Source organism: Brachyistius frenatus, unplaced genomic scaffold (assembly GCF_029030835.1).
Source record: "Brachyistius frenatus isolate BFR_SWC_R1_liver_20210118 unplaced genomic scaffold, ASM2903083v1 Contig_94, whole genome shotgun sequence".
Taxonomy (NCBI): Eukaryota; Metazoa; Chordata; class Actinopteri; family Embiotocidae; genus Brachyistius; species Brachyistius frenatus.
Window position 1 is genome coordinate 37,203 of NW_027210693.1, and position 27,059 is coordinate 64,261.

Sequence of the window (27,059 nt, forward strand, 5' to 3'; positions counted from 1 at the left end):
TTTTTCACCATCAGATCCGGTACCTGTTGCTGCAGTTTGATTTGGTCATTGACAGGTTGGGGGAGTAGAAAGCTGAGTGGACAGTGTCGTCCAGCTGACCGGTGCTGTCGTACCGTCCCAGTCCCAGGCTGCTGCTCGGGGTCTGGTAAACACTGCGGTCCCAGGATTGCCTGCTGTTCTCCAGAGCGGTCGGGCTGAAGGCTTCCTCCACCTCCTCGTCTCCGTCGGTGCTGTCGCTGTAGCTGTTGTGTCGGCCGGGGCTTTTGAGCTGCAGCCTTTCCAGGGCCTCCTCCACAGTGCCCTGTTTGCTGCTGCTCTGTGTACCTGGAGGAGAGGCCATCTTGTTCACGTTGGGCTCTGCCGAAGTCACCGGCTCCTTCCTGGGTGATGGCATGGGTGTCTGGGAAGAAAGAAATTAGGTTTAATGTAAAGTTTTCAATAATCACTTGAATGTCACAAACAAATAAAGGACATAGAAATTAGGATTCACTGACTCACCAAAGCTGAAGTGTCCATCTCAGGAAGAACGCCGTGTTCAGGTCTACAGAGGAGCAACGTCACCTCCTGCCCTGTTCCTCGCAAGGCTGATATGACCTCCTGATTGTGCACACAAAAGGTACCAGACACACAATTCAAAAGAAGAATTGTAGCATCCAACAACTTTCAATCATATCACACTGTGACACAGAAACATGTGATATGCTACATACATGTTGAGAGAGTCCTTTGAGGGGGGTTTGATTGACCCGCATGATGACATCACCCACGTTGATCCGACCGCTTTCTGCGGCTGGCTGGCCAGGAAATAGTTTTTTCACCCTCACCATGCTGGAGCCAGCAGGTTCGTCAGGGATGTGCTCCTCTCGACTAAAACTGAAGCCCAGACCTGACGTGTTCTTCAGCAGGCACACCTCAAACACATTATCTGTAGGGACCAAGACATTTGTAATGATTGGAAGTATGTTACAGGATGTGAAGTGCATGTAGACAACCTGCCCCGGATGTACTCTGTTTCTCAGCCAACAGCCAAACCGTGACTCTGAACATAGTGTAGAGAATGGATGGACGGTCAAATAAATGGAATAAATCTAAGATGAAATACATGTCCATGATGGATTTAATATCACAATATTAAAATGTAATCCTATGTACTTTGTCAGAAAGCCAGATTTTGGTGTCAGAACAGGGAACATAAAATAAAAATCCTCAATGTGGGATCCTCAAAACTTCCCCAGACTGTGAATATCATTTTTTTTATACAAACAAGCGTAAGCACCATCTCACAGAGTAAAATACGAATTCAGAACTAAGTAGATGCGGTGGCTATTTATCTGTAAGCAATTCAAACGGGTCCAGTTCGAGGACTTCACTACACATCGTACTGCGCTACAAATAGGCAACAGTGTGCAGCTGATGGGTTGTGCGCACATGCTCGTTTTCTCCCAAATGAGATTACTGACAGCAGGTTACTTTGTTCCAAACAAAAAAAGAAAGGCTCTTAGTGTAACATTGTTGAAGAATATATGACCTAAATAATCAGTGTGATGGTGAGTGTTTGATTATCAACAGCGCGGATGGTCTCAGGGTTTGAGAAAATAACTATTTGACGAGCAGAATAAAAACACACCGAGCTGAAATAAATATGTGAACAGCCAACTGACAAGACTCAAGGACATATTAGAGTGTATTAAATATAACCACGCTGCTAAACAATCCTCATCAGTATGCTCCTGTCGTCTCCTCACCTCGTGTGACAAAGCTGTACTCTGTTTTTTCTTTGACCTCGAGTGTGTGCTCTTTGTTCTTGGTCTGGACTCGGTTGCTTCCTGCATACGGCAGAGAGCCCTGAGGCGTGAGGGGAGCGTGGACGCTGTCTGCAGGCGGATGACCCTTCTCCAGCAACAAGTGCACTGTCTGAGGCACACAGGAAATGATTTGCTTTTGATGTTCAGAGGCCTGCCGGGTAGCAACTAAACAGTCTGTAGGGCGCTGATAGTAGAAGTCATCCCTCACCTGCCCCGTGTCCCTGAGAGCTTCGACAGCCTGCTGATGGGTGGCTCCCTCCAGACTCTTTCCATTAACGGCGACCACACGATCACCTGATCAAAGACAGACACAGAATAGTCACGCTTAAGAATCAGTCTGACCTTATTTAGTCTATAATTTAAGTGTATATTTTGGTCTTTCTAATTTACATAATGTTTCTACCACCAGTATTTAGTCACTTACCTTTCTGTATCCGCCCATCAAGCTCAGCAGCACCTTTTGGTATAATGGCTTTGACGTAGATGCCTCCATGGCGGACAGTTGTGTTGACTCCACCCTAAGAGATGAACACAACTCTTAGTCTCATCAGCCAACAAGAAAATAGTAATTGTGTATTTTCGTTGGGGGTCGATGACAGGTGTGGAGTTTTTTTTGTTGTTGTTTATTTCAAGAGAACCTGCTAAATGATAAATGCTTTGTATTTACTTTGGCAAATATAGTTTCGGTACACTCTGCATATTCTACAAATATCATCAAGAAAATATCAACCAAACTTTACAAAAGAAGTATTTGAAAGGCATTTTAGCAAAATCATTAAGGGCCAAAACTGATGTCGTGATGTTTGTGGATCTTGGATGGAGATTTAATTGGTGCTTGAAAAATTACACATAATAAGTGGCACATATTTAGGTGGTGTGCTGAAACCATTTCTGACTCGTGTGTAAGACCTGATGCTCCTTTTTCGCCTTGTTAATAATCAATATGGTTGCTTAAATTGTGCATTGGTTGATTTTTAAATTATCCCTAATGCAACAGTTAAACAAAACATTTATCATTTGACAATTATGATTAAGTTATAAATGAAAAAAAAAAATCCTCCACTGTGATGTTATTGACATAATTACTGTGGGGTTAAATCTAAATGATTGACACTGTGGTAAATATTTGGTGCTCATTTGGTTATCATAATTGTTAAATTGAATTTTATGGTTATTTCAATGTTTGTACTATTATTACAACACAGTACTCAATCAGTATATTCCAACCACACAAATGTATATTTGACAGCAGTCTGAAGTCACACAGTCATGTGATTTGTTATTGTGCTTGAAAGTAAATGAACCCATGCCAATCAACGTTAAGGATCCCTGAGAGAAGAATTATATTAGTGGCACTCCAGTAAATCACCGTAAGTCACTCCACATCAGCAACAAACATGTGCCCAAGGCAGCTATATGTAAACTCACGAACCAGTCCTGCTCCTCTGGTTTATGGACCTTAGTGTAAATCTATTAAAGGTACTGCGTGACTTTATTTTTATAAATATCCTTTTTGATTTAAATAAATGACATGCAAAAAGAGTTAAGCGGACAATATTATCACAAAAGCTCCCAACACAGAGTTAAGAAAGCAAAGCAAAGCAAACCACATGTAAAAACAGTCGATCAACAGAGACAAGATGAGGGGGGATGTGGGCAAAACAAAAAGAGGGTGAAAACCTTGCCGAACAGTACCGTGACACTTATGCCCAGGCTGCTGTCTTTTTTGGACAGCTCAATGTCAAATAGTTCTCCTGGACTGAGACTATTGACCCCTGTGGCATTACCATTTAAACTTTCCATGATGTTTTCCTGCAAACAGAGAACAGGGTATTAAGGTGAATGATCACAGGCTGGAACATGCAGAGAGAAGAAGGGATCAAGGGAGAGTGAGGAAGCAGAACTCGGTAATAAGAAGAAAATGAGCACGTAGAGTAATGGACTCGAGGATTATCATGCAGTGTACAGGTGCAGGCTGCCTCTCATTGACATTGTAAATGCAATGAGAGGCAAAGGTTATAAACAACAAGCAGTTAGTAGTGCCAAGCATCTGACACGTCATATGTAATGCTTGTTTATGGAAAAACATTCATATCCTGGACGATTAGCATAAGCTGATTTACATTTGCTCCAACACAATAAAAATAAATGTTGTGTATTTTATTTCATAGATGTCCTGAGTAGACAACTACTATGTGGGACAATTTAAAAAGCAGATAATTCATTAACACCAATGAATTCACAAAGACCGCACCTTTTTGACTTTCAGTTTCTCCTGACTACTGGAGTAGGTCTCCTCATCCATGTCGGAGTCTCCCCAGTCCGAATGCTCAGAGACTTTAGGAGCTTCTGACACTTTAGCTTTTCTGGTTTTGGGTGGCAGAGCTGGTGGCATCGGCTCCAAACCCACATTTGGTTCTGGTCCATGGTGTTGAGCAATGGATGCAGTCGTGGCAGCAGCCATGGCTCTCTGTAGGCACTGCTGAACTCCATTTGCAGGCGGTTGGTTGATTGTAGAAACACTGCTTGTCCTAGAGTCCTGAGAAATGAGGCTGCTGTGCTGGTGGACTGGGGAGGAGGTGGATGACGGCATGCCTGCACTGTGGAGAGGAGGGCTGGGGCTTCCGGTTTCTGCACGCTCCTCTGACGATGTATCAAAATCTGGTTCTCGTCTCTGGGCAGAGTTAACTGACTTCAACGAAGGCTTGGCCGGGTAGGGAACATAGCCTGAAGAAGAATCTGTCAAAACAAGGGAAGAAAGAGTGACATTAATCTAAAAGTGCAGGTGATACATTCTGTAAATCAAAACAAAAACATGAATTTTACACAAAAGAAATACACCCATATGCCGGCTCTACCTTTGTAGAGCCTCTCTTTGGGCTGTGACACCACCAGAGTAACGTCATCAGGAGCATTTTGTAGGATAGCAATCGTGGCGGTGTGAGAGAGCCCGTCAATGTTTAAATCATTCACAGAGATCAGCCGGTCACCTGAATCAACATCACCACTGTTACTCGCATAGACAACAACTACCCAACTGCAACAGAAGTAAACACCACAATCTGCCCATATACGAGGTGGAGGTTAGTAAAACCTACCAGGTTTAAGGCAGCCATTGACATCAGCAGGACCCCCGGGAGTGATGGAGCTCACGATGGTACCAAGGTCAGTGCGGCCAGAGTTCTCCCCTCCTACAACCTGAAACCCTGGAGAACACACGCAAGCACAACTGCATAAAACCCGTAGCTCTGTACAGTTGCACGCAAATATTCAGGCAACCAAATCTAATGAGAATGAATATACACTCTTACCCAGTCCATATTTCACATCTTTCTTCAGGTTTACAGTTGAGATCTCTCTCTCTGGGGATGGCAACGCATTGAGCTTTTTCTTTAGTGAATCTGCCCAACACAAACACACAGAATTTCTTACTGGGTTATATCATACATTTATAACACTTCCTCTGTCTTTTCTGGCTCACGCATATCATATATTGTAACTCTGTTAAGCAGGATAAAAACAAGGCCACTTTGAGAGCTTTAATACATATCCACTGTAACTATTAATCAGCCCAGGCGGGCATACAGTGGGGCTGAAGGGATCCCACTTTAGCATTGTTGACTAAGCTTTGATGAAAGGGAAGGAGTTCAGTGCCAAGCGTGGAGCTAATAAATGGAGGGATGGTGGCCAGAGTTAATGGCCACAGGCAGGCAGCACTAACAGGACAGAGTCTCAGTTCTGCATTATATAATTCAGGTTTAAACAGACTTTTATTTATGGCTTGCATATGCAAACTCTGCTGAGTCACGGAGAGGATATGGTTCAAATGATTGATATGGACTAATAATCTCAAAACATGAGTGATGACAAAGAGCAGACGGATATTTCCTTCCTTTTGGCATTTAGCTGTATGCAAAGTAAACGATTCCTCTGTGAAAAAGAGGGACAGGAATTTCCATACATACCATTAACAGAGGCTGGGGTTGAAGGTGGGCCAGAGGAACTGTGCATACTGACACCTGGGAGGAGAACACAAGCAATCAGAGAGGCCAATGTACAGAACAAATAAACCTGCATGTCTGCCTATTTATGATTAATCAATAATGTGTTAACACAAGCCTCCGACGTGCTCAAACCATTTCAAGTGAACACTAACATATGTGAAAAAAGAAGCAGAAACAAAAAATAAACTTAAGATAATGACATTGCATACATGGTTTAAAACAGAGGATTAATTACAGTTATCATAATGTTATCAGTTTTTTTGAAAAGATCATTTTTAGAGTCTCGACCAGAACTACAGTTACATACTGTCGATGTATTCGGCATTCAATATTCGATGTATGCAGTGCTTCATCAATAAACAGCAGCATCCTTCTCAGGCCAGCATCCTTACCTACAACATATGCATGGCCAGTATCCTCTGTGGAAGAAGAGTCGGACTCTTTTTTGGACCTGCTGTGGCTCCAGGCTGGGCTGCTGTGGGACGCCGAGCCAAATGATCTGAAAGGGCCACCAGAGAAGAAGATTAGTCCGAGTAGGCAACATGAATGTACTCTGTTAAACTAAACACTCTCTTTCACTTTGTTTTGTGTTTAACCTTGTTAGATTTTTATAAATACAGAATGCTAGTTAAATTAAAACCACACGTCATCTGTAGAGCTGACACGAGAGGGAGCAACTGGGACTAAAACAGGTTTGCTAAATAAAAGAGGAAAAGACACAGGCAGGCAGGCACATTGGCGCCCACACACCCACACACACAATCCCCCAGACTCCCCCAGACTCCCCCATACCCCCCCCAGAGGGTCAATTAGAGGCTGGAGATAGAGTTATCTGTCTCCATAGTGTAGGCAGAGGTAGAGCCCCAATAACAAGTCCTCATTTAGAAACCTTACTCTGTCCCTAAGTGAGCTTGCAGACTCTGACACTGAAGACTTTACAGAGGATCTACGCATAAGCACAAGATACCATTTCCGTAATTACATTTGAAATAAGATATTGAAGGACAAATAAAAGGAGTAAAACAAAATCTCTGCATTTACAACATTCAATTTAATGTCAGTCATTACGGCTCTCACATTATGTTTACTAGTGTATTCAGGGGACAATCTGACTTTTGCTTTTCACTGGTCTTCACTCACTTGTCCTGTTTGTGTGACAGGGAGTCTGTGTCCGAGCTGGCTCGCTGATGTTGTGGGAAGTTGGAGGCCACTTGGTTGGGTTGTGGCTGACTCAGTCCGCTTTGGGGCAGCCCACGGTATGTCTCCGCCAGGCGGTGCTCTGGAGACTCTGGCATCTGCCCGAGGTTGTGGTGGGAGCGACTCATTATTCGCGGATTAGATAGGACCGTGGAGGCCACTGGATTGAAACCCGGAAAGTGAAGCTCCTCTTGGACCAGCATTGGGCTAGAAGGTGCGATGTTGAGGGCCACCTCGGAGTACGAGATCCTCTTCAGGTGGTCGGGGTTGGAGCGCGTCGATAAGCTGGGGGCCAGGCTGCCTGAGTTCACGGTCCTCGTCGTTACATCTCCGCTCCGAGGGCCGAGGGAGTACTGCAAATTGCTCAAGGGGCTGTTCTCTGATGAGCAGGAACATGAAGGACAGAAAATTACTGGATAGTTAGTAACAAGTGATACTAATGTGTTTTGTTTCTTACAATAACTCCACAGAGTTAAAGGGCTGATCTGTGCTGAGTAAATTTTTTGTAACACGCCAACCCTCCTCTAAATAAAAGTATATGTAATTTCAGGCAGGCCAAATGTCTCTGAGCCTGAAGCCGCATTACAGAAGTCCACCCATCGTACCGAGGTCCTGCAGCTCCTGGTTGTTTTGGCGGGCCTTCATCTGTAGGTGGAACTTGTGCTGATCTGAGCACAGCTGTAGGAGATACTGACACGTCTTGTTGCTGTCGGTCTGAAACAGATGCTTAATCCCATCGGATGTGTTCTGAAGGCAAATCTTCTTTTTCTTGAAAAGGATAACAAATTCAACATTTTAGTGAAAGTGCGGGCCAACTGCACCAATCTATAGTAGAAATGTATTAACTACAGTGTGGAATAGCTTTATTTCTGATAATAAAGAGAGCACATACTGTGAAGGAAATCTTCTTGGTTTCCCTCCAGGGGAACCTTAGCACCGGAGTACGGTTTCCATTCAGGACTTCAAAAATGAGCACCCCCTTGGAGTAGACCCCCAGCATGATGCCCGTCTGAGATCTCTTCTCAGGAAGCACCCGGTGGAAATGGACTCCGTACTCTGTCAGCCTCTGGCTCACCTTTGCGACAAACAATATAAGATGTCTTAAACCCACGGTGCTGAGATACAGATTGTGTGCAAGTGTATTGAAATCAGATTAAAATAAAATACTGGAATCTTTCATGTAGAAAACAGGTCTTTCATATGGTCAGTGATCCATGGGAGAACTGTTTCACTCCTCTCTTAATGCATACAATATGATTACATGTTGCTCAGTGGCATGACGCGTAGAGGTGTTCTAGTAGCTTGGAAATTTAGCCTTGTAAGAAATATCACAGACAAAAAAGGAAAATGTAGTGGCAGGATATGACCTTTTTTTTTGTAGTTAAAATTGAAATTTTTTGTTTTCTGTCAAACATAAATGTCTACTGCCAAAAAAAACCATTTCATCATTGCTTGAGAAATGCCTAAGGGAGCAATAACTGAAAATATTTTGCTCCATCTGCATGAACCTTGACTCCTGTATACTCGGTTCTTCCTAACCTTGAGGAACTCAAACTCTGCCTCAGAGTCAGACGCCCCGTAGTAGTTGCTGTGAAGTTTCGGCAGTTCCTCCTTAATGGTCGTCTGGTCCAACTTGTCCAAGACCGACACCGGCAAGTAGTGCTCGAGTCTGAAATACGTCTTCCCGTGGAGCTATATGATCAGGAAGACCAAAAAAAAAAAAATTATATCATTTATAAGATTATAAATATATTATATATATATATATATATTATAAGCTTTAATCAGTGTTTTAAAGTTTAGATAGCTGACTGGTAACACACAGATGTAGAGCGGAGGTCAGGTACCTCAGGTTGATAGTCACTGAACTCGGCCTGCAAGGCCAGTGAAGCAAGCAGCATGGCATTTTCTGTGTTACAGCGCATCCTTTCCTCCAAGATATCCTTCCTCAGCTGCAGGTAGTACTGATGTTTGGTCATAGCATGCCTGTTATCAACAGAAAATTACAGGCAGAGGCGGATGTTTGGTTATCCGACATGTCATACGTAACCCAGCTAATTACAGAGATGTACACTTACTGTATGAGGTTGACATCATCCAGGAAGAATTTGATGCGTAAAAAAAGGTTAAAAGGCACGTCGGATTTCCTCTTCTTAGGCTCCTCCTTCCATCCTTCTGGGGCGACTTTGGACAATTTGGCATCAAGATCAACGAAGAAAAACTCGTTTTCTGTGAGAGGTGAGTGGAATGAAGTGGAACCAGTCAGTGAAGTCAGGCTAGCAAAGGTTTTACATATTTAATGAGACATCAGGTGTAAAAAAATTACTGCCACGGAACTCTCCACTAAAACTAATCAAAAAGGGTGTCCCAACTGCTCGTGGTGCACGTGAATGGGCTGCAGTACGCTGATGTGCATGGAGCAGGGGAAGCAATAACTTTTGTGAGTATGTATCCTAAGTTCCGTCACTTGATCAACATCAGTAAAGAAATTGATTTAGATCAACCAACTGTCTACAACTGAACAAACAACGAATAACTCATTACTATGGTATCACGATTACATAACACAAATAAGTACACACTCACATCTTCAGAGACAGAAGACTCTGATTCCCTACAGCTACACACACACACACACACACACACACACACACACACACACACACACACACACACACACACACACACACACACACACACACACACACACCTCAAACTGCAGGCATACGGTTACATACGGTACCTCTGAGGTATGCAAGGCCGAAGAGATGGTGCTCCACAAGGCCGATGTGAGCGATCACCATATCGAGAACATCTTTACACACTGCCTTGACATCACAGCTCAGCTCCAGCTTTTGGCCATTCAGCAGCACCACACCGACCTTCCTCTGCACTTCCTCCACCTTACCTCGTTTCTTGTGTGAAGGAAGAAAACGGATGAAGTGATATATTTATAAAAGGGAAATAATATACGACAAATGCATTGGCTTCAAGGCGTCATCAATTTATATCCTCACCATTATTGAAGAGGGAACAGACAAGGCAACGCAGGGCTCGCTGGCCATCTTCACAAACTCAGGTCCATGAAAGTTCTGCCGTTGAAGTGAACATAAAAAGTAATACAACTGCCTGAGTTACTCTGCTGATAAATAATATAAAAACATCTGTAACACACATGCCATGTCAAACACTAACATAATATATATCACATCTGTCTTTAAAGCTTCGCTGATTATGGTAGATCAATGACAGTAGCTCATAGGACACTTTTTACTGCTGTACAAACACTTCCTTTTTGCAGGATTCCTTTTCTTTAGCTCAAAGTTTTTTTTTTTCGTTTTTTCAACTGGAAACCCCCAAATCCTAAATTACACCCATTTAAATCTACCATAAACATACAACAGCAAAAACGTCTCGCCTTTGCTGGTAGGATTAACCTATTAGTAATACAATAATGTACAGTATTTGAGGTTTACTGCCAACATCAGCAGATTTGTTGCCATGTTTACCACTTGTGTTAACACATTTTCACAATTAGTGAAAACAGGTGGGATAAATCGGACAAAAAAAAAACCTCCCATGTCTCCCACATATTTGTAATTATAACAGGGAGGCTGAAATGAATCATGTATTCCAGTCAGCAGTTTGCAGGAGAACACCTCGTGATAGCATCAATAAGATTGTTGCCAGTGTACTCATGCGAGTTAAAATTGTACATCCATCATCAAATATTACAATATAAACAAGCTTTAGGCCATTGACAGTCAGGTCTTGCAAGTAGGGAGTTCCCATTGCAGTGTGAGTGTTAAAAGGATGTCTTCTAATCGCTCTCTGGAGTTAGGCTGTACCATTTGTGTGTTTATGTTCTCCATAGAGATAAAAGAAGCTTTTATTGAAGAAAAAGAAGGTCTAAACGACTGCAATGAGCCTCAAAACTGTCAATATCACAGATGATCATTTGCAGCACATCATTGAGTCTGTTAAGTCACCAAGTGGACAAACCTTGGTTTTGCGGAGCAGCACAGAGGAGGTGTAGAGTGGGTCTTGAAGGTCGAGCATGGAAGCGTGAGATGGGACCAAGGGGTCGTCTGCGGGGTAGAGGTTGGCCCTGGACAGCCTGCTGGCCAGGTGGGCCTGGAGCCGCTGCACCTCCTCCTCCTGCCTCTGGAGGATCAGCTCGGCTCCAATCAGACCTTCATCAGCTGCCCCCTCATTTCGCCTTCAGGGAAAAGGGAGGAAGAGGGTGGGTGTAAGAACAGTCTGATACTGTCTAAAAGCTTGAGGGGAAACAAATGACATCTGCAGAAGTTTGTTGTTCCCTTGTGAGATTTGTCTTATTTACAGCCTTTGTTACACTTTTCCAGAAAGAGAGAAAAAAAAAAAAAATACAAGCTGATGTTTTTCTTTTAGCATTCTGGGAAAAAGAGCCCTGTGCCCCAGGACAGATTGAAAACATGGTTTTTATATGAGCAGGCGTGGCAACAGCAGGCAGTTCAGATCTGTAATGCCAGAGATTAGAGAGATAGAGAACGCTGAATGTGGATGTCACATTAGATGACCTCACTAGTCAAGCATGAGGTGGCTGACCCTGCTGTGCTGCACCAGCTGTGTGTGTGTGTGTGTGTGTGTGTGTGTGTGTGTGTGTGTGTGTGTGTGTGTGTGTGTGTGTGTGTGTGTGTGTGTGTGTGTGTGTGTGTGTGTGTGTGTGTGTGTGTGTGTGTGTGTGTGTGTGTGTGTGTGTGTGTGTGTGTGTGGCCCAGAGGACCGGCAACTTCATCTATTAAATCACCTTCACAAATCAGTGTTGGCAGAAACAGAAAGCTGGTACTTTCATACTTTCACTACAGAGTCTTGGTAATCTGTTTGGGGTTTTTGGGTGCAGAAGGAAAAAACATAATAACCAGAACATTTAAAATACAGCCAGTTTTTGTTTAAGATGACTTTTGGAACAAAAACCTGCTGTTTTTCCAATATTCTTGTCCCTTTGCTATTCCCTAAAAGTTTAAGAATAGTGATTCAACAATGTCTGTTGAATTTGGACATGAGAAGTTAAATTGGCTTGGATATGAGTTGAGAAGACAGAATGAGAGGCGGAGTCTGATTGGGTCTATGAAATTGACAAAAGGTACGTGTGTGTGTGTGTGTGTGTGTGTGTGTGTGTGTGTGTGTGTGTGTGTGTGTGTGTGTGTGTGTGTGTGTGTGTGTGTGTGTGTGTGTGTGTGTGTGTGTGTGTGTGTGTGTGTGTCACCTGTGTCTATGCGCTTTGTGACCCGTCAGCGACATGACATCGTGTTCAGATGAAAGGGCCAGCTGGGAGCCATACCTCGTCACTTCGGCTGGTTTCTTAGCTAGAAGAGAGGCATGGAAAGATGAGCTGCACGCACCAACACAAAAGGATTCAATTAAATTTTTTTCACACGTACTCTAACACACCCTGCCAGATGCAGACACCCACACTGTGCTGCGAATGTACCTGCATGAACGTGTCAGAGCAGCAGCTACAAATCAGAACCACAAAAGAGATCTGCTGCCCCGCACGGGAAGCGTTCACAAAAGGCCACCACCGCATTACAGCAACAGCATTTCATTTCAGTGCCTTAGAAGTAATGACTTGGTGTGTGTTTTAGCTGAAAGAAATTCAAACAGGATCTGTTTTTGGAAAATGTATTTCAGCCATTTCCAAACAAAATGGCCACTTTGTCCAGAAGAATGTCTAAACTTTTCACAGCTGTATCCATTCAATGTCGATGGCGAAACAACCCCTGGAGACGGTGTTAAAGGGAGTATCGGTGTTAGATCAACTTTTTTTTCCACCCCAACCTGTATTTGATAGCAACAGTAGAGATAGAAAGAAAATATGCCCGGGTGCCCGGGTGTTAGATCATCCCAACTAAATTCATTGTTGACCTTTCTTTGCCCTGCCTCTTGTCACGGCACTGAAACGATTATACACACTTGAGAGAAGTCTTGTCTACTCTGATCGCAGAATTTCACTTTGCACTGATGGTTCAGGTTATCTTGTGCAACTGTCTTGCGCAACCCTACGTAGTGGAGCATGGAGCATATGCTCTAATTCCATCAGCCATTCCAGGAAGTGAATGACAGCAGCTGACTTTGAAGTTACCTGGAAATGTGTAACAGCCAAGTCAGCTGCTGCGCTTCTTTAAATCGAGTTAGAGCCGTGCACATCACAACTTCAAGCCTATGAAGTGTACCTCTTTGATTTGGTTGTAAGACAGTGAGGAATCTGGCGACGTGCAGGATGGCCTACAGTTAGTGATCAGTGGAGATGAAGAGTAACTGATAGCTTTTGCAAGTTGTTTTTCACCCCCCGTCTTTGCCACTCAGACTGCTGCTGGTTTTCCAGGTAAATGCATTCACTCACCCTTCCAGGTGTAAATCAGTCAGTGATTAGATGAACAAGATAAAAAAAAAATAAAAAAACAGCAGCGCTCTAAATGCACAGAAACAGAACGAAGAAGAGTCCCCGTGTCGCTAATGCTTTTTTTCTATAAACAGATTGATTTAGTCTGATGTGATGAAAATGGTATTGCTGGCTTTTTATCTCCGTTGCATGCAAGATGAGTTATGTGCGTGCAACACCTGGCACCTGTTGCTACAAGTTTGCACTCACCAATCCCATTACACAGCTCATCAGACTTTAAATGTCTCCATTAAAAACATCAAAACATGACAAGACAAACAGTTCTTCAAAGACACGTTACCTTGTCTGTAGTCTGGATCAGAGGAGGTCACTGAGGGGCTTTCACTGGATGAACTGTAATCACTGTGGTACCTCTGGTGGGTGAGGACTGGGTCTGAGGACAGAGAGAGAACATCTTTGAGAATAATATCATACACAAACCAAGCATTAGTAGAACAAAATTAAAGAATCTGACAACCTTCATGCACACGATACAATTTGAAATGGATTCGACAGTATGGATATGTTTGGTGGTTTTTGTTTGTTTGTAAGGGATGTTAAGGTGAAGTTTATTTTTCCATGTAACACGACAAAGAAGTTGTATCACTTTTTAAAAGACTTGGACACACTTGGACACTAGTTACCGTTTCCTTTTTTTCCAGACTGACAGTAACACCAAGCAAGTAGAATGAGACACACAAAGCAGGTATCAGTCATGCTGTTGGTAAACACTCCTTATGAAAGACACACAACAACGCAGATATAGCGTAAGTGTATGCAGGCATGCTTCCCATCAGGTTGGAGAACTTTTTGTTGACGGCGTCATCTTTCGTCTTGCTTGACTGGGTGAACCACAGCAAGTACAGACCAGTTCAACACAGTTGTTTACTTTTCTCAAAGCAATACTTCGTGAACTCAGACAAAAGGGCAGCGGTAACAGGAAAACATAAACAATACTGAGCCTTAAAACTAACGTGGCACGTGTTTCTCTGCCAAGTACACAGAACTTGAAAGTCCTGCTCCTCAGTATCAGCCACATAGCATAAATGGATGACATTCCCCAGTCAGTGCTCATGCATTTTAGCCCACAGTACAACCAACTTCTCTTTGACATGATGTCTGTCTTATGTAAACATCTTGGGTAAAAAGCTTTGTGGCCCAGCAGCAGCTGTAATGTTACTAGGAAGGAGGAAGACTGGTCAGACTGTCAACCAAAATAGTTTTACCCTCTGTCACTGGTTGGTGCGTCATGAGTTCATTTGTGTGAGAAGGTGCACAGAGGAGAAGTCTCTTTTGTGTCATTCATAGTTATTTACCATCTTAGCTTTACCCATGCAGTTACACATTTGCTCAAAAACTCCCACACTGAGACGTACATGCAGTCACCCACATGTGCAGTCACCTGCTCTACACTGATGCAGTATTGGATTGATATTGAAACCTAAAGGGTGAAGTGGATATAATGCAGAGGGGGAAAAAAAACACACACACAATAAAACGGATTAGTCTGTAAAAAAAACAGCCACTCTCAACATTACTTTTCAAATGGGGCCAACAGACCTATTTGTGATTGGCAGGAAACAGGAAAAAAAGATAAGCAGTTGTGATTTAAAGTATTTTTGTTACGTATTATAAAATTATATTAAAAGACAGAAAAACAAAATGGAAAAAATGCATTTCCTTCTATTACTCAAGTTCCCATTACAAAATTCGAAATGACTTGCCATCAGCCAGGAAAAACTGAAGGGCGATTTTATTTTGGATTATCCTCACAAATTTTGCACAGAAAGAACATTAACTCTAACTTCCTCATTCAAAAAAACCTGGACTGCAGAGGAAGCCAGAGCACCTGAGAAATTCCATGCAGGAAGTCTCCAGCTGACCGGTTTGAGTCTCACCACTGTGCTGCCCACACAAAATAATGTAATGAAATGCTGTGAAAAAAAATAATTATGATGTGGTTTATGAAGTCATTTAATCTGTATACAAAACTCATTAGTCAAGCTGAGTGTGTGTATGCAATGTGGTAACTAGTCACTCGTAATAAACCTGAGAGGGAAATTAACATAATTGGGAAAAAAAAATCCAAAATGAACCCAGAACCAACATTTCAAAATGACACAGAGGAATGGGAGGAAAAATGAAACAGAGCTAATTACAGAGATTCAGAGGAAGATTTTGCTGATAACATGAATGTTTCAAAGTGAGCATAGAAGCTGAAGCGTTAAGACAGAGGCTGACTCAGATAACCACATACTTTTTTTTTTATTTCCCGTTGTGGGATTAATAAAGTAACTATTTATCTATATATACTGCACGGCTCCTTCTCAGTGATCCTCTCCCCTGATTTTTACATTTACTGGGAAGTAAATAATAATACATTACAAAACAAGTTAAGACAAAGTATTACTAAACTAAATGGGGTGAGTCTCTGGATCCCAAGATCATAATGATATAAAACCAGATGGAGTACAGTCAGTTTTCAGCCTGTTTTTGGAGTAATCAAATTGTTTTTGTGACGAAAAAAAAAATCATGGGTTCATTCATGGTGCTTCATTTGATAGTACTTCTTCACAGGGAGTCACACACACTTGCAGGCAATGCAGTTTGCAAGCATTTTAACACAAAGAGCACTATTTCCAGGGGACAATTAGCACCCTGTACTCACCTCCCAACTTCCCTCTTCTCCTGTGATCTTCTCATTAGCCCTCCCTTTTATGTTTGTTTTCCCTTCTCCTTGATTTCTTGCAGAACTGAACACTTCTGCATGAGCCGTTTATGAGTACACAAACAGCTTCCATAGGAAATGGGGTTTCTGGGTGTGCTAGCTGGGAAAAGACACCATCTCAGACTCTGAGGTTATTTAAAGTCTGGATGTCCCAAGGAGAAAGGAGAAACTCTATTTAAACCCCAGGCTAAAATGGATAATAGCTTACAGAACATACACACACCCCCCCTCCAAGTTTCTCCCCAAGTTAACATGACTCAGAAGAAAAACAGTGTAGAGTTTGTGAAATCGGAATTTCAAGTGCACACGCCGTGGAAAACATATAGTAAAACAAAGATGTCTATTTACCCAGTTACCACCCTTTTTGTGAACTTCTAAAGTGCTTCTTTTAGACATTATTCATAATGTGAAGAGGAAATGAGTCAGTGGATTAAAATGGATCAAAAGTAAACTCAATGGTCAAAAGTTGTTTTTTAAATCCCTAGAAACACTGTCATCTTTCCTTCTGTAGTCTTTGGAGTCAGCAAACCAAACTGTAATATAATTATGAAAATGTGTGTGTGTGTGTGTGTGTGTGTGTGTGTGTGTGTGTGTGTGTGTGTGTGTGTGTGTGTGTGTGTGTGTGTGTGTGTGTGTGTGTGTGTGTGTGTGTGTGTGTGTGTGTGTGTGTGGAGGGGGGGTTCTGCTTTTTGCAAACACCTCCCCTTATCCTGGAGCAACAGTGTTCTGAAATGTTCAAGCTGGATCCGCCCTGGACCCGAAGCCACATGACCTGCTGCCAAGTGCCGGAAAAGTCCAATAATGTTAGGAATTCCCTCATCCGCTATGCATGACTCCAATTACAGTATCTAGGTCTACGAGGAAAGTTTCTATTCATTGAAGGTTGAAGCACCTTGCCACTTTAAAAAAAAAAAAAAAAAAAAAAAAAAAAAAAAAAAAGGGGGTGTGGGGGTTACACCTCTGCACTGGTACATACATGCCCATGCACACACAGGCATGCACACGAACAATGTTTAGTGTTGTGATGCATATTAAATTAAAAATGATTTGCAAATGAACACGCGCAGAAGGCAGAGAGAAAGTGTGTAACTGTGAAACCTGAGACCACTGACCACTGCTGTGCCATCACTTTCCTGCAGAAAAGAACAGACAGAAGTAAGAGAAAAGAGAAAGAGAGGGAGGCAACACATCCACGTGGCCCTCCAAATGATCCATTACATACTATAGCAAAAAGCTTCGAGAATACATTTGAGTATCTTAGCTCAGCCTTTCATTTCACCATTGGTCGGCCAAAGGCCACAACTTCTTGACTCCATTTCAAATTAAAAGCCATTATTTTAAATTAAAAGCCCTTTAGTGTTTCATACCCGGTCCAGTCAAACACCAAGACTCATTCAAATCTCACTATGTCCTGGTGATTAGGATAAGGACACTTATAGTATTTTAAAATTACCCCCCCCCCCCCCCAAGTGCTTCTTATCCATAGAGCCCAGGGTGGTCCGCTTTGGGCTTACAGATGTGGAGCTGTTAGTAGCTGAATTTGGGGATGTTTTTCAGGGGGAGGTTTTGAATTTTTTTTTTTGCCAAGGGCTTAAGGGCTTAAGTTCTAATGAGTGAATAAAGACATAACGAGTTAATCAAGTTATGAGGGTTTTACAAGCGGACGGGAGCCCAGGCTTGACATTTTAGTGTTTCTTTTTTTAAACCGTTTCAGTTCATGAAATAAAAAGTAACAGCACATTAACATTCAACGAAAAGCTTTTCCCAACAACTGTACACACACACACCCACACACACACCAACACACACACAGACACACAGACACACACCCACACACAGACACACAGACACAGAGACACAGACACTGATTGGTGGGTCAACAAACAGGGGTACCCACCATTTTACTGTTCTTGTTCTGACACTGCTATATGGAGAAGCTCAGCTCCTCTCCTCATACCACTATTTGAAATCAAAAAGCCAAATGCCCCCCCAATTCCAATCAATAAAAGGACAAGGGGGAGGGAAAGAGAGGAAAAGCAGGACTTGCTGGGGATAAAAAGCCGCAGTCGAGGAAAAGAATGCTTGGTTGGTGGCTCGGTCAGCATTAAAAATAGCTGCCAGAAAAGCAGGGAGGTTGGAGGGAGCTGGAGAGAGATGGAGGGAGATGGAGGGAGCTGGAGAGAGGTGGAGAGAGGTGGAGGGAGCTGGAGAGAGGTGGAGAGAGGTGGAGAGAGCTGGAGAGAAGTGGAGAGAGGTAAAGAGAGGTGAAGGGAGCTGGAGAGAGGTGGAGGGAGGTGGAGAGAGCTGGAGAGTGGGGAATATGGAAGAGCAGCAAGAGGAGGAAAGGGAACAAGAGGTGGAGGACAGTAGTTTCTTATAGACCTACATGTGACTTACTGCATCAAACTAGCTTGCCTATGGAAACTTTACCAAGAATTCAATAAGCTCCTGAAGGAAACTTAAAGCTCTTGGGGCTGACTAGCGAGGTGTTAAAACAAGTTGTTGTGTGTGTGCTCGGTATAAGCATGTGATTATACAAAGATTGAGTCTGTAACACTGTGGGAGATTGTGTTATTTAAATATTTTGCATGTACGTGTCCTTATATCTGCATGTTTACAGCCATATATAAAAACAAAAACAAAAAAAAGTAGAGGCACTTTGTATATAGCATGTATGACAGTTAGCAGCAGGCTAGAATTAAGCTGGCCTGTAATTAGAATCAGCCATTTGGAAACCTCTGTCGCAGTGACTCATACATTCTGTCTAAACACTGCTGCCCAGCCACCACCAATGATACTTCATTCAAGCCAGCACCCAGCTCCCATCCCACATGGTAGTTACAGACAGACAGACAAACTGTAACCAGTTTGAGTGTCTGGTTGCTCACATCATCCCATTCCTGTCACATTTTCACCTCGCACATCAGGCCGCTGTACCCGCTGGGCTTTTATTGCCTGATAAATGTATTGCATCACCCGGTTTGACATTTTCTTAACATGTTAATTACACAGCTGAGCCCCAGAAGATCTCCTTCAGTGTCTCAGCAGACTAAAGCCGAGAACTTCAGTAGGATTTTTGTCACTTTGGAATTGTGGACTGCTGTACACATGATACCAACATTATATCTTTACACCAACGTTATATCTTCATACAATGAAGCCCACACACTGCATGTTCTGACAAAGTACTGGCAACCACGCATTACAAAATAATGACACATGACTGAGCTCAGATATGTCCCCAGGATTCCTTTATCATGCAATACTAACAACCAGGTGATTGTTATGTGCAATGTGTTGCAATGAGGAAAAAAAAAAAAAAAAAAGGGTGCAGATAAAAGATCTAAATCTTAATGAAGCTGTAAAAACAGGCTGTGTGTGGTTTGTAGGGTTTCAGAGTAAAATCGTGTGAGCAGCATTAAAACTTGCTAGTCATACTGTTTCTGTGTGATTAGTGCCAAATGCAGGAAAAGTCCAAAACAGACGAGAGTGGTCAGATTAACCCGATGAAACCAAGGCCATTTTCAGAGTAATTTCACTACCTTCACTTTTAAACTCATATCTTGTAGGAGCATAATAGGAGCTAACCATTCAAGCTGTATCTTGTTTTTTGAGAAAAGTTCTGGCGATTGAAATCGTTCATCATTTAATTTGATAATACTTGGAGATTTATTATATTAGCCTTTACATGAGGGGAAAAAAAATAATCGAATGAATTTGTATCTCACCATTAAATATTGGCAGTAGAGATATCTTTTTATAATTGTGTGGAGGCGATTGCCTGGAATCTGGCAAAATCCAAACCATGTTTGTGGGACATGGTATGACTTAACAATTTGACAGTGTGGGTGGCCAGGAGCCAAACCAGGGACTCACACTCAGGGCATACGCCCCTGTGATATGTGCTAATAACTCAGCAGGCGGGTAGGCCTGCAAATACCTCTTTTTTTTGTTTTTTTGTTAGTTAGTTAATTGAAAACCCTTTGCTGTACAGAGAAACAACGTGTATCATCTGAAATGGTAAATTCTGCTGTTTATTTTGACGTGATTGCTCCGTTCCCTTTCATAAACATTTCTAAAGGAATTCCTAAAGGAATTTCTCCAAAATCAACACATAACACCTTACAGGGAACCCCAAAGACTGATATTGAAACTTAAAGGCACATTTATCAGTGTCGGGACTAGGAACAACAACCCCACTATACTGTACTCTTGGGTTCAGACAGCATACTCACCATCCACTGCTTGTCTCAGCATATGAAGTTTCCTTTGTCTTTCCTTGATCCTGTCATAAGCACCAGTGAGGGCTGAGCCGACAGAGAGAGCCGAGTGGTGATGAGGCTTCCTACTCTTCAGCCCACCGAACTCAGGGTAGCGAGGTTCCCTCTCTCTGGATGTCCTCAAGGGAGATTTGAGCCTGCCGATGGAGTGGGTACTTAAAGCACTGCTGCCTCTCCGTGCATCCTCCAAAGCCCCAAAACGAAGAGCCTCGGGGTCAATGCAAGCCAAATCCACAGAGGAGGCCCAGTTCTTTCTGGCATGACTTGGCCCCGGATCCCCACTGTAGAAGGCCAACGACCTACGGTCCAGTTCCACGGGCCGGGCCTTTTGCTGGGGGTGAAAGGGTTGCAGGTAGGGATAGGAGCGTTGGTGCTGGAGTGAGGGGGGTTTGGGGTAGAGTTCTGTGGGGGATTCAGAGTTGGTGTAATAATCAGACGGGGAATACTGTAAGGCTGCCCCGTCATCCCCCTTCAACAAGTCCTGCATCGGTAGCGAGCCCATGGAACGACTGAGGCCCCGGTTAAGAGACGTTTGTTCTTGAGTCCTCGCTCTGTAGCGCTCCAGAACCCTGGGGGCGGCACTCCTCCCTGACAACGACACACACCCAAAACTTTGTTAAACATGAGCAAATGCAAAGACTTCCAGAACTCAAAGTGTTAAAATCCAGTATAACTTCCTTAAATCCTTACCCCAAACAGTCGTAAAGTAAAACCATTCAGAAGGTATTCATAACGAATTTTAAACATACACTTCACTCCCAGTGGCTCGTGTCATTATTAACCCTACAATCAATACAAAAAGTGGTACTTATCATGAGAGGGGGAATTAACAAGGAATTCTTATTAGAATAAATAGAGTAGGATTCATTATGCATAAGTGCCTCTAAAACCTGGCATCCATCCCAACAACATCCCAGCATGGCATGGCCACCAAACGTGGCCCTGTCGACTGACCGGTCTCAACTGACTGAGCACCTGCAACAACCACTTATTGCTCCTTTACTGAAAGGCTGAATGCAGACAAGAGGTATATAGTATGTTCAGTCATTATAATGAATAATGTAATTAATAATGTAACAATGGATGCCACAGGACACGCTTATGAATGTTTACTACCAGTCACTGTTTAGATAACGTGTTAGATCAAAGTGCCTCATTACATGAACTGTCTGGCTTCACTCTTAAATTCCACCTTAATTAGTGATTATATCTTTTTTTAAATCAGGCTTCAACTGAAACTTTCAGATATTCAGTGGATTAGGCATTAGAGTAGAATTAGTAGCAACAATAGGAATTTTTTGTTGTGTTGGTTCCAGGGTGGAAATGTTACAGCCATTAGAGGCAAATAAAACTAATTCATATATAACGTAAACCAACAGCAGCATAAGGAAAAACACGTGCAACTATTTCTGCAGACACTCAGTTTGGTTTGGTAGCAAATTTTCCCAATAATTAAAAAGAAACAAAAGAACATACCGTGCCACAATAACTAACAATTTCAGCCAGATGAATCAACCCTTTCTATCGCTGTCTTTCTTAAAACGGACTAATAATTATTGCTTTATTTGACTGTACATAAATTTCAAATTTGCCTTTCCAGACATGTATGCAACCTCTGCCAGTACAAGCGCTTGTTTTAAAAAGAAAGAGATAAAAAGGAGGCAAACATGTGCATGAACAAGAGCAAAAGAAAGCGGAGGGGATGTTAAGTCCTGTAAAAAATGCTGCATGTGTTGGTTTAATCTACAAAGCATATGCTTGGAAAACATATCAAAGAGAGTTGGGCTGTCTTCCAGGAACTCTGGGAAGCACACAAGAACTAGACCGAGTAAAAACCTAGAAAAAAAAAAGAGACTTTTTTTTCTTTTTTAAAGCAGGATGTTTTATTTTTTTAATTTTTCATCTATTCACCCATCAATCTGTTGGCTATGTAAGGGGGCTGAAGCATATCTCAGCAGACACTGATCGAGAGGTGGGGCACACCATGTTCAGGCTGCCAGTCAATCACAGGGATAAAATTATTATTTTTCAAAGAAGTCCATTGTTATTACATAATTCTCATCTAATACTACCATGCTGTTGCTCTCATGGATTTCAGTAATGAAGAAATGGGGACAAACAGCATCCAATAAAAAAAGAAAAAAAAGAGGCAATATTTGAGTTCCCTGAGCAGCAATTCAAACTTGGAACCATTGGGATACAGGAGGAAGGGAGCTGCTCTTCGAGAAGAAAGACTCTTAAGAACTGAGTAATACTCTTCGCATGTACTTTCCTTCGGGCTGGCTGGTGCTCAACCAGGGAAACAAAGCACTGATACAAACAGCAGACCAGCAGCTTCACTGGTGACTCCAAAATATGCATCTGTAATCAATGCCATGCCGTGCTTACATAATCGGGACGACAGCCATGTTTGTGCTTTGCTCTCCTTTCCATGGACTGGAAATATGCTGGAGTTCTCTCAGAAACCACTGGGAAGATTTGGTCATATTTTCCTGAATTCAATCCGATTGGAGGTTGTAGTGTGTTGTTCCTCGTCTACTTTCGGTCCTTTCCCACAACCTCAGAAAGTGAGGATGTAAGTGAGGCTTGACAACCAGGGAAGGCATTTACATCTGACTCTCTCTATATATATAAATAACACAAATGTAAGCTTTCAATATATATATATATATAGAGAGAGAGAGTATATACATCCAACCACAAACACTGTTAAGCACTCACAGCCTAGATCATAGCCATAACATTATGACAACCCCTCCCTAATATACTGTTAGCGCTTTTAGTGGTGCCAAAACAATTCCAGCCCACTGAGGTTTGGACTCTACAAGACCTCTGAAGGTAGTGTATCTGGTATCTGGCACCAATACATTAGCAGTAAAACCCATAAGTTGTCAGGTGGAGCCATGATGAATCAGCACAATCCTCAACACCCTGTTGCCAATTCATGGTTTGTCCATCCTTGGACCAATGTCACTTTGCTGTTTTAGATACGATCCCAGCTTGTCATCGGGCCACAAAGATTTTGACCTGTCAAAGTTTTGTCTTTCTGGCCTAATTTTTCTCGAGTCAAGACTAACAGCAAGCAGACCCCTTTACAATGATCCATTGGCACCCAATAAAGCTCAATCACTGTGGACATTCATCACTGTCCTGCACCACTGACAAGTTCCTGCAAGTCAGTGTAGCTCATCTTACCTGAGGGCAAGCCTTTGCCCCTCAGCCTCTCTCGAATCTCCTTACTGCGCTCTGGAAGAGACTCTCTATCAGTCAGCAGACCATCGAGCTGAGAAAAAGATGGCGAGAGGGAAAGTAAGGAAGAAAGAAAAATAAAGAGTCATGGTGAAAAAAACAGGGAGGGAAATGAGGTCAAAAAAGAAAATAGAGTGTAAATCCTTCCGAGTCATCCATCCTGAAATACTGTTCTGTCAACATGAAACCCATTATCTGTTGTGTAATAAAACAAAGCCTCTCTTTTAGAGCATGTTTTAGTCTTTCAACTTGGCTCAGAAAGTGCTTGCAATGAAGGCTTCCCGACAAACAGCTAAAACATAAATATGGAAAAATAGGCAGGGATGTTGTACTTGAATTACACCGCATACCTGGGAAAGGCTGCCCAGTACCAACCGGACCAGTTTTCTGATATAGGAGAAGGGAGGGTCACAACTGGAGTTTCTGATGTGTTTGCTGCAGATGTCCAGCACCGTGCGCAGCGACATTCGACTCAGTGTAATATCATCACACATGTTGAGGAGTAGACTGTTCAGGTGTTCGCCCAGCTTCATAGGCTGTACAGGGAAAACAATGAAGGCAGTTAACATACAAACAGTAAGAGGAGCGGTCTGTACTGTGACGTTATAAACTTAGTTAGTATGTTTGAATCTCCTTCCTGTATTGTCACGTTGACTCGTTCAGAGTTTGCTGCTAAGCTCAGCTGACTCGAAAAAGCTGTGGATAAATGTGTGTAAATCCAAACAATGAAATTAAATGATCTGCATTCTTTTATATTCCCATTCATGCCATTTTTGTTACAGTTAGGTAAACAAAGCAGTTGGTACGGAGGATGTCCACACCTTTTATGACACTGTTTGAATTCATCACAAACAATGACATGGTGCATTTGGCACAGCATTTTAAACTTTGCAGCTGCCATGAGCACTATTACTGCCACTCTTGTATGGGTGAGGGAAAGGGCATTGCTGATGGGATGAGATGGATGAAGCCTGAGCCCTTCAGTGAAGCAAAGTGGCCCGCAGTGGATGTGAGTCATGATGTCTTTAAAAGTGTAGGCGGTACTTTCTCACAAATGTGAACACACTGTGGGGATTGTGTTTTACACCTGACTGACTCTATGAGCACACGATGAGCCAGACCATGTCCACATAGTCAAAGCTTAAACCTTTTCATGATGAGATACTCATATGCAGACCTTATTTTAAAAAATGATTTATATGTGGTTATGAGGCATTTGGCCTGTAAATTAACAGGCCTGAAATAGTTATATACTTTAACAGAAAGTGTTACAAATTGACCCTGCCTTCACCCAGAGTGAGCTGGGGTAGGCCCTCATTGCGCCATTGGGACTGAGCAGGTTTAACTTACCTTGAGTTTTGTGTGATGCCAAAAACATCATGTTAGATACTGTTAACCCTTCACAAACAATTGGTTTGGGTGTGGCTATACGCGTAAAAAACATTCTTATTACTTCATAGGCTTGCCAAGTGTGCAAGTAAAAAAAAAAAAAAACTGATATCATGTCTCAAGTCAAATTACATGAGCACTAATCTGCAAGAAGACACAACTTTGTACACGTAGTGTGACATGTAAATGTTTATGTAGCATATCTAAAATCATATTTCCTTTGTTCAGCACTGTTTGAGAAACCAAATGTAGTAAACAGTGATTTTCATCTTTTGTAAAAATAAAAGCAAATATTAGTTTTTGGGCATCCTGAAAATAGTAAACACACTTTTAGATAATAACATAAGTCTTTATTACCAAGTGGTGCCATGGTTCCATATTTGAACCCTTATTCAATTTGGAAGAAAGTATTTATGGTAATGATTTACCTGACTTTGGGGAATCTCATAGTCCGCTCCCCAGAACAACGTCATCCCCAGAGAGTACATGTGCATCTGTGAAAAAGAACATCTCTTAGGCTGCATAAGTATCATTACACTTCATTCAGTCTTGGTCTATCAAGAAAAAAGCATCTTACAAAACACAGTCAAGAGAAGAGACCTGCAATAGTGAACACATAGAAAAATGTAAAGGCTTTCTTTGTTCATAAAAAAACTTGAACCTATAAAATAAATCAAGTCTACCTGCATTGTGTTAAAGAGAGGACGACTAAAGTTGAACAACTGCTGGACTGTAATAAAAGTTGAATATAATTTTTTTTTGGAAAGGAAAAAGACAGGGGCTTTCTGCCTAAATCCCAAAACATTTTTCCATTTTCCTCTCTTTATTGCTCTCCACTCATAGCTTGGGAGAAAAATTACTTCCCCTGAATGTTGGGCTTGGTTGAGGAAAGAATAATTCAGGGATTGCCAAAGAATGCAACAAAACCTTCAAGGTCTTTTAGGAACAAATCTCTCCGAGTACAAATTTAAAGGCACACTAACACTTTCAGAAAATGTGGAAACTCAAAAGCTGCCAATTAAAAAGCAACAATACAAATCCATATGTTGAAAAAGTAAAAGTATAATCGTGGCACTTGCAGCTGACGCATATTTACCCACAGTCTGATAATGAAGGAAACAGATTATATTCTCTACACAGAAATAACTCAGCTGGGGAGACGGGCCCAGGGCTGGAAAACTGACTCAGCACAAAACTGTGTTGAGGTCTGTGGGGCCGTGCCAGAGCCGGGAATCCAGTCATGCAAGCTTTTAGCTGTTCTACCAGAGGGGCAGAGTCAAAACGAGGGAGCGTGGTGACTGCGAGTTATAATATAGCTGCTCACAACTTTACCTCTGAATGTTGCAAATGTGCAAGTGTGGTGTCCCGTTTATCAAGCAAGGATGTACTCGAGCTAAACACCCGAGTGCCTTCTAAGAATTTCTAGTCAGTTCTAGTTGAAATATAGTCTTGTAAAAAGGATACGGGTAAAAAGGATTACTACACGCAGAAAGTACCAAAAAAAATTAAAAGGCACAACATTTCAATGATGGAAAACTGTTGAAATACATTATGTCAGTACAGGAAAACTGGCCACTGTAAAAAAAAAAACAAAAACAAACCACATGTATTCTTTGTTTGTTTATCTTTGATTTGTTTGAACACGGACCCTGTAGTAGTTTTGATTGATTGATTGATTGATTTGCGTGTTTTCATGTTATTTGCTTTAAACGGTAGGGAAAGCATTGATAGGCATCACCAAAATGGTGCCTTTTAAAATCCAAATAACTCAAGCTGAGTTTTTAATTGGGCTTTCTGTTTTGTTTTTATCTCCTACATGCGCATGTGAGAACACGAACACACAGGTGTCCGTCGACATACAATCAAACTGCTGTCACATTATTTTACTGATCAGCATGTGCTAATAATGTGCCAAGTAACCAACAAAAGCCATAAAAGAAGAGCACATCACAGGTTTATATATATATGTATATATATTTGAAA

The 27,059-nt window shown here is 42.1% G+C and overlaps 1 protein-coding gene across 2 annotated transcripts in view; it reads right to left on the reverse strand.

Annotated features, from left to right (window-relative positions):
* Positions 1–27,059, reverse strand: part of ptpn13 (protein tyrosine phosphatase non-receptor type 13) — a 41,479-nt gene that overhangs the window by 5,493 nt on the left and 8,927 nt on the right. The window contains exons 4-31 of one of the 2 annotated variants that reach the window (XM_069710730.1): positions 25,505–25,570; positions 24,038–24,223; positions 23,634–23,721; positions 20,394–21,026; positions 13,732–13,824; positions 12,255–12,354; positions 11,009–11,225; positions 10,024–10,098; positions 9,750–9,921; positions 9,085–9,235; positions 8,854–8,992; positions 8,546–8,698; positions 7,899–8,081; positions 7,612–7,774; positions 6,950–7,385; positions 6,202–6,308; positions 5,771–5,824; positions 5,117–5,206; positions 4,904–5,011; positions 4,664–4,795; positions 4,060–4,544; positions 3,486–3,617; positions 2,230–2,323; positions 2,014–2,099; positions 1,746–1,914; positions 711–925; positions 499–597; positions 24–400 (exon numbers count right to left, since the gene is read on the reverse strand). In XM_069710730.1, coding sequence (XP_069566831.1) covers positions 24–400; positions 499–597; positions 711–925; positions 1,746–1,914; positions 2,014–2,099; positions 2,230–2,323; positions 3,486–3,617; positions 4,060–4,544; positions 4,664–4,795; positions 4,904–5,011; positions 5,117–5,206; positions 5,771–5,824; positions 6,202–6,308; positions 6,950–7,385; positions 7,612–7,774; positions 7,899–8,081; positions 8,546–8,698; positions 8,854–8,992; positions 9,085–9,235; positions 9,750–9,921; positions 10,024–10,098; positions 11,009–11,225; positions 12,255–12,354; positions 13,732–13,824; positions 20,394–21,026; positions 23,634–23,721; positions 24,038–24,223; positions 25,505–25,570 — 5,003 coding nt within the window. Of the gene's footprint in view, positions 1–23; positions 401–498; positions 598–710; positions 926–1,745; positions 1,915–2,013; positions 2,100–2,229; positions 2,324–3,485; positions 3,618–4,059; positions 4,545–4,663; positions 4,796–4,903; positions 5,012–5,116; positions 5,207–5,770; positions 5,825–6,201; positions 6,309–6,949; positions 7,386–7,611; positions 7,775–7,898; positions 8,082–8,545; positions 8,699–8,853; positions 8,993–9,084; positions 9,236–9,749; positions 9,922–10,023; positions 10,099–11,008; positions 11,226–12,254; positions 12,355–13,731; positions 13,825–17,270; positions 17,293–20,393; positions 21,027–23,633; positions 23,722–24,037; positions 24,224–25,504; positions 25,571–27,059 lie in introns of those variants that run through there. The other variant, XM_069710731.1, reaches the window with a different exon arrangement.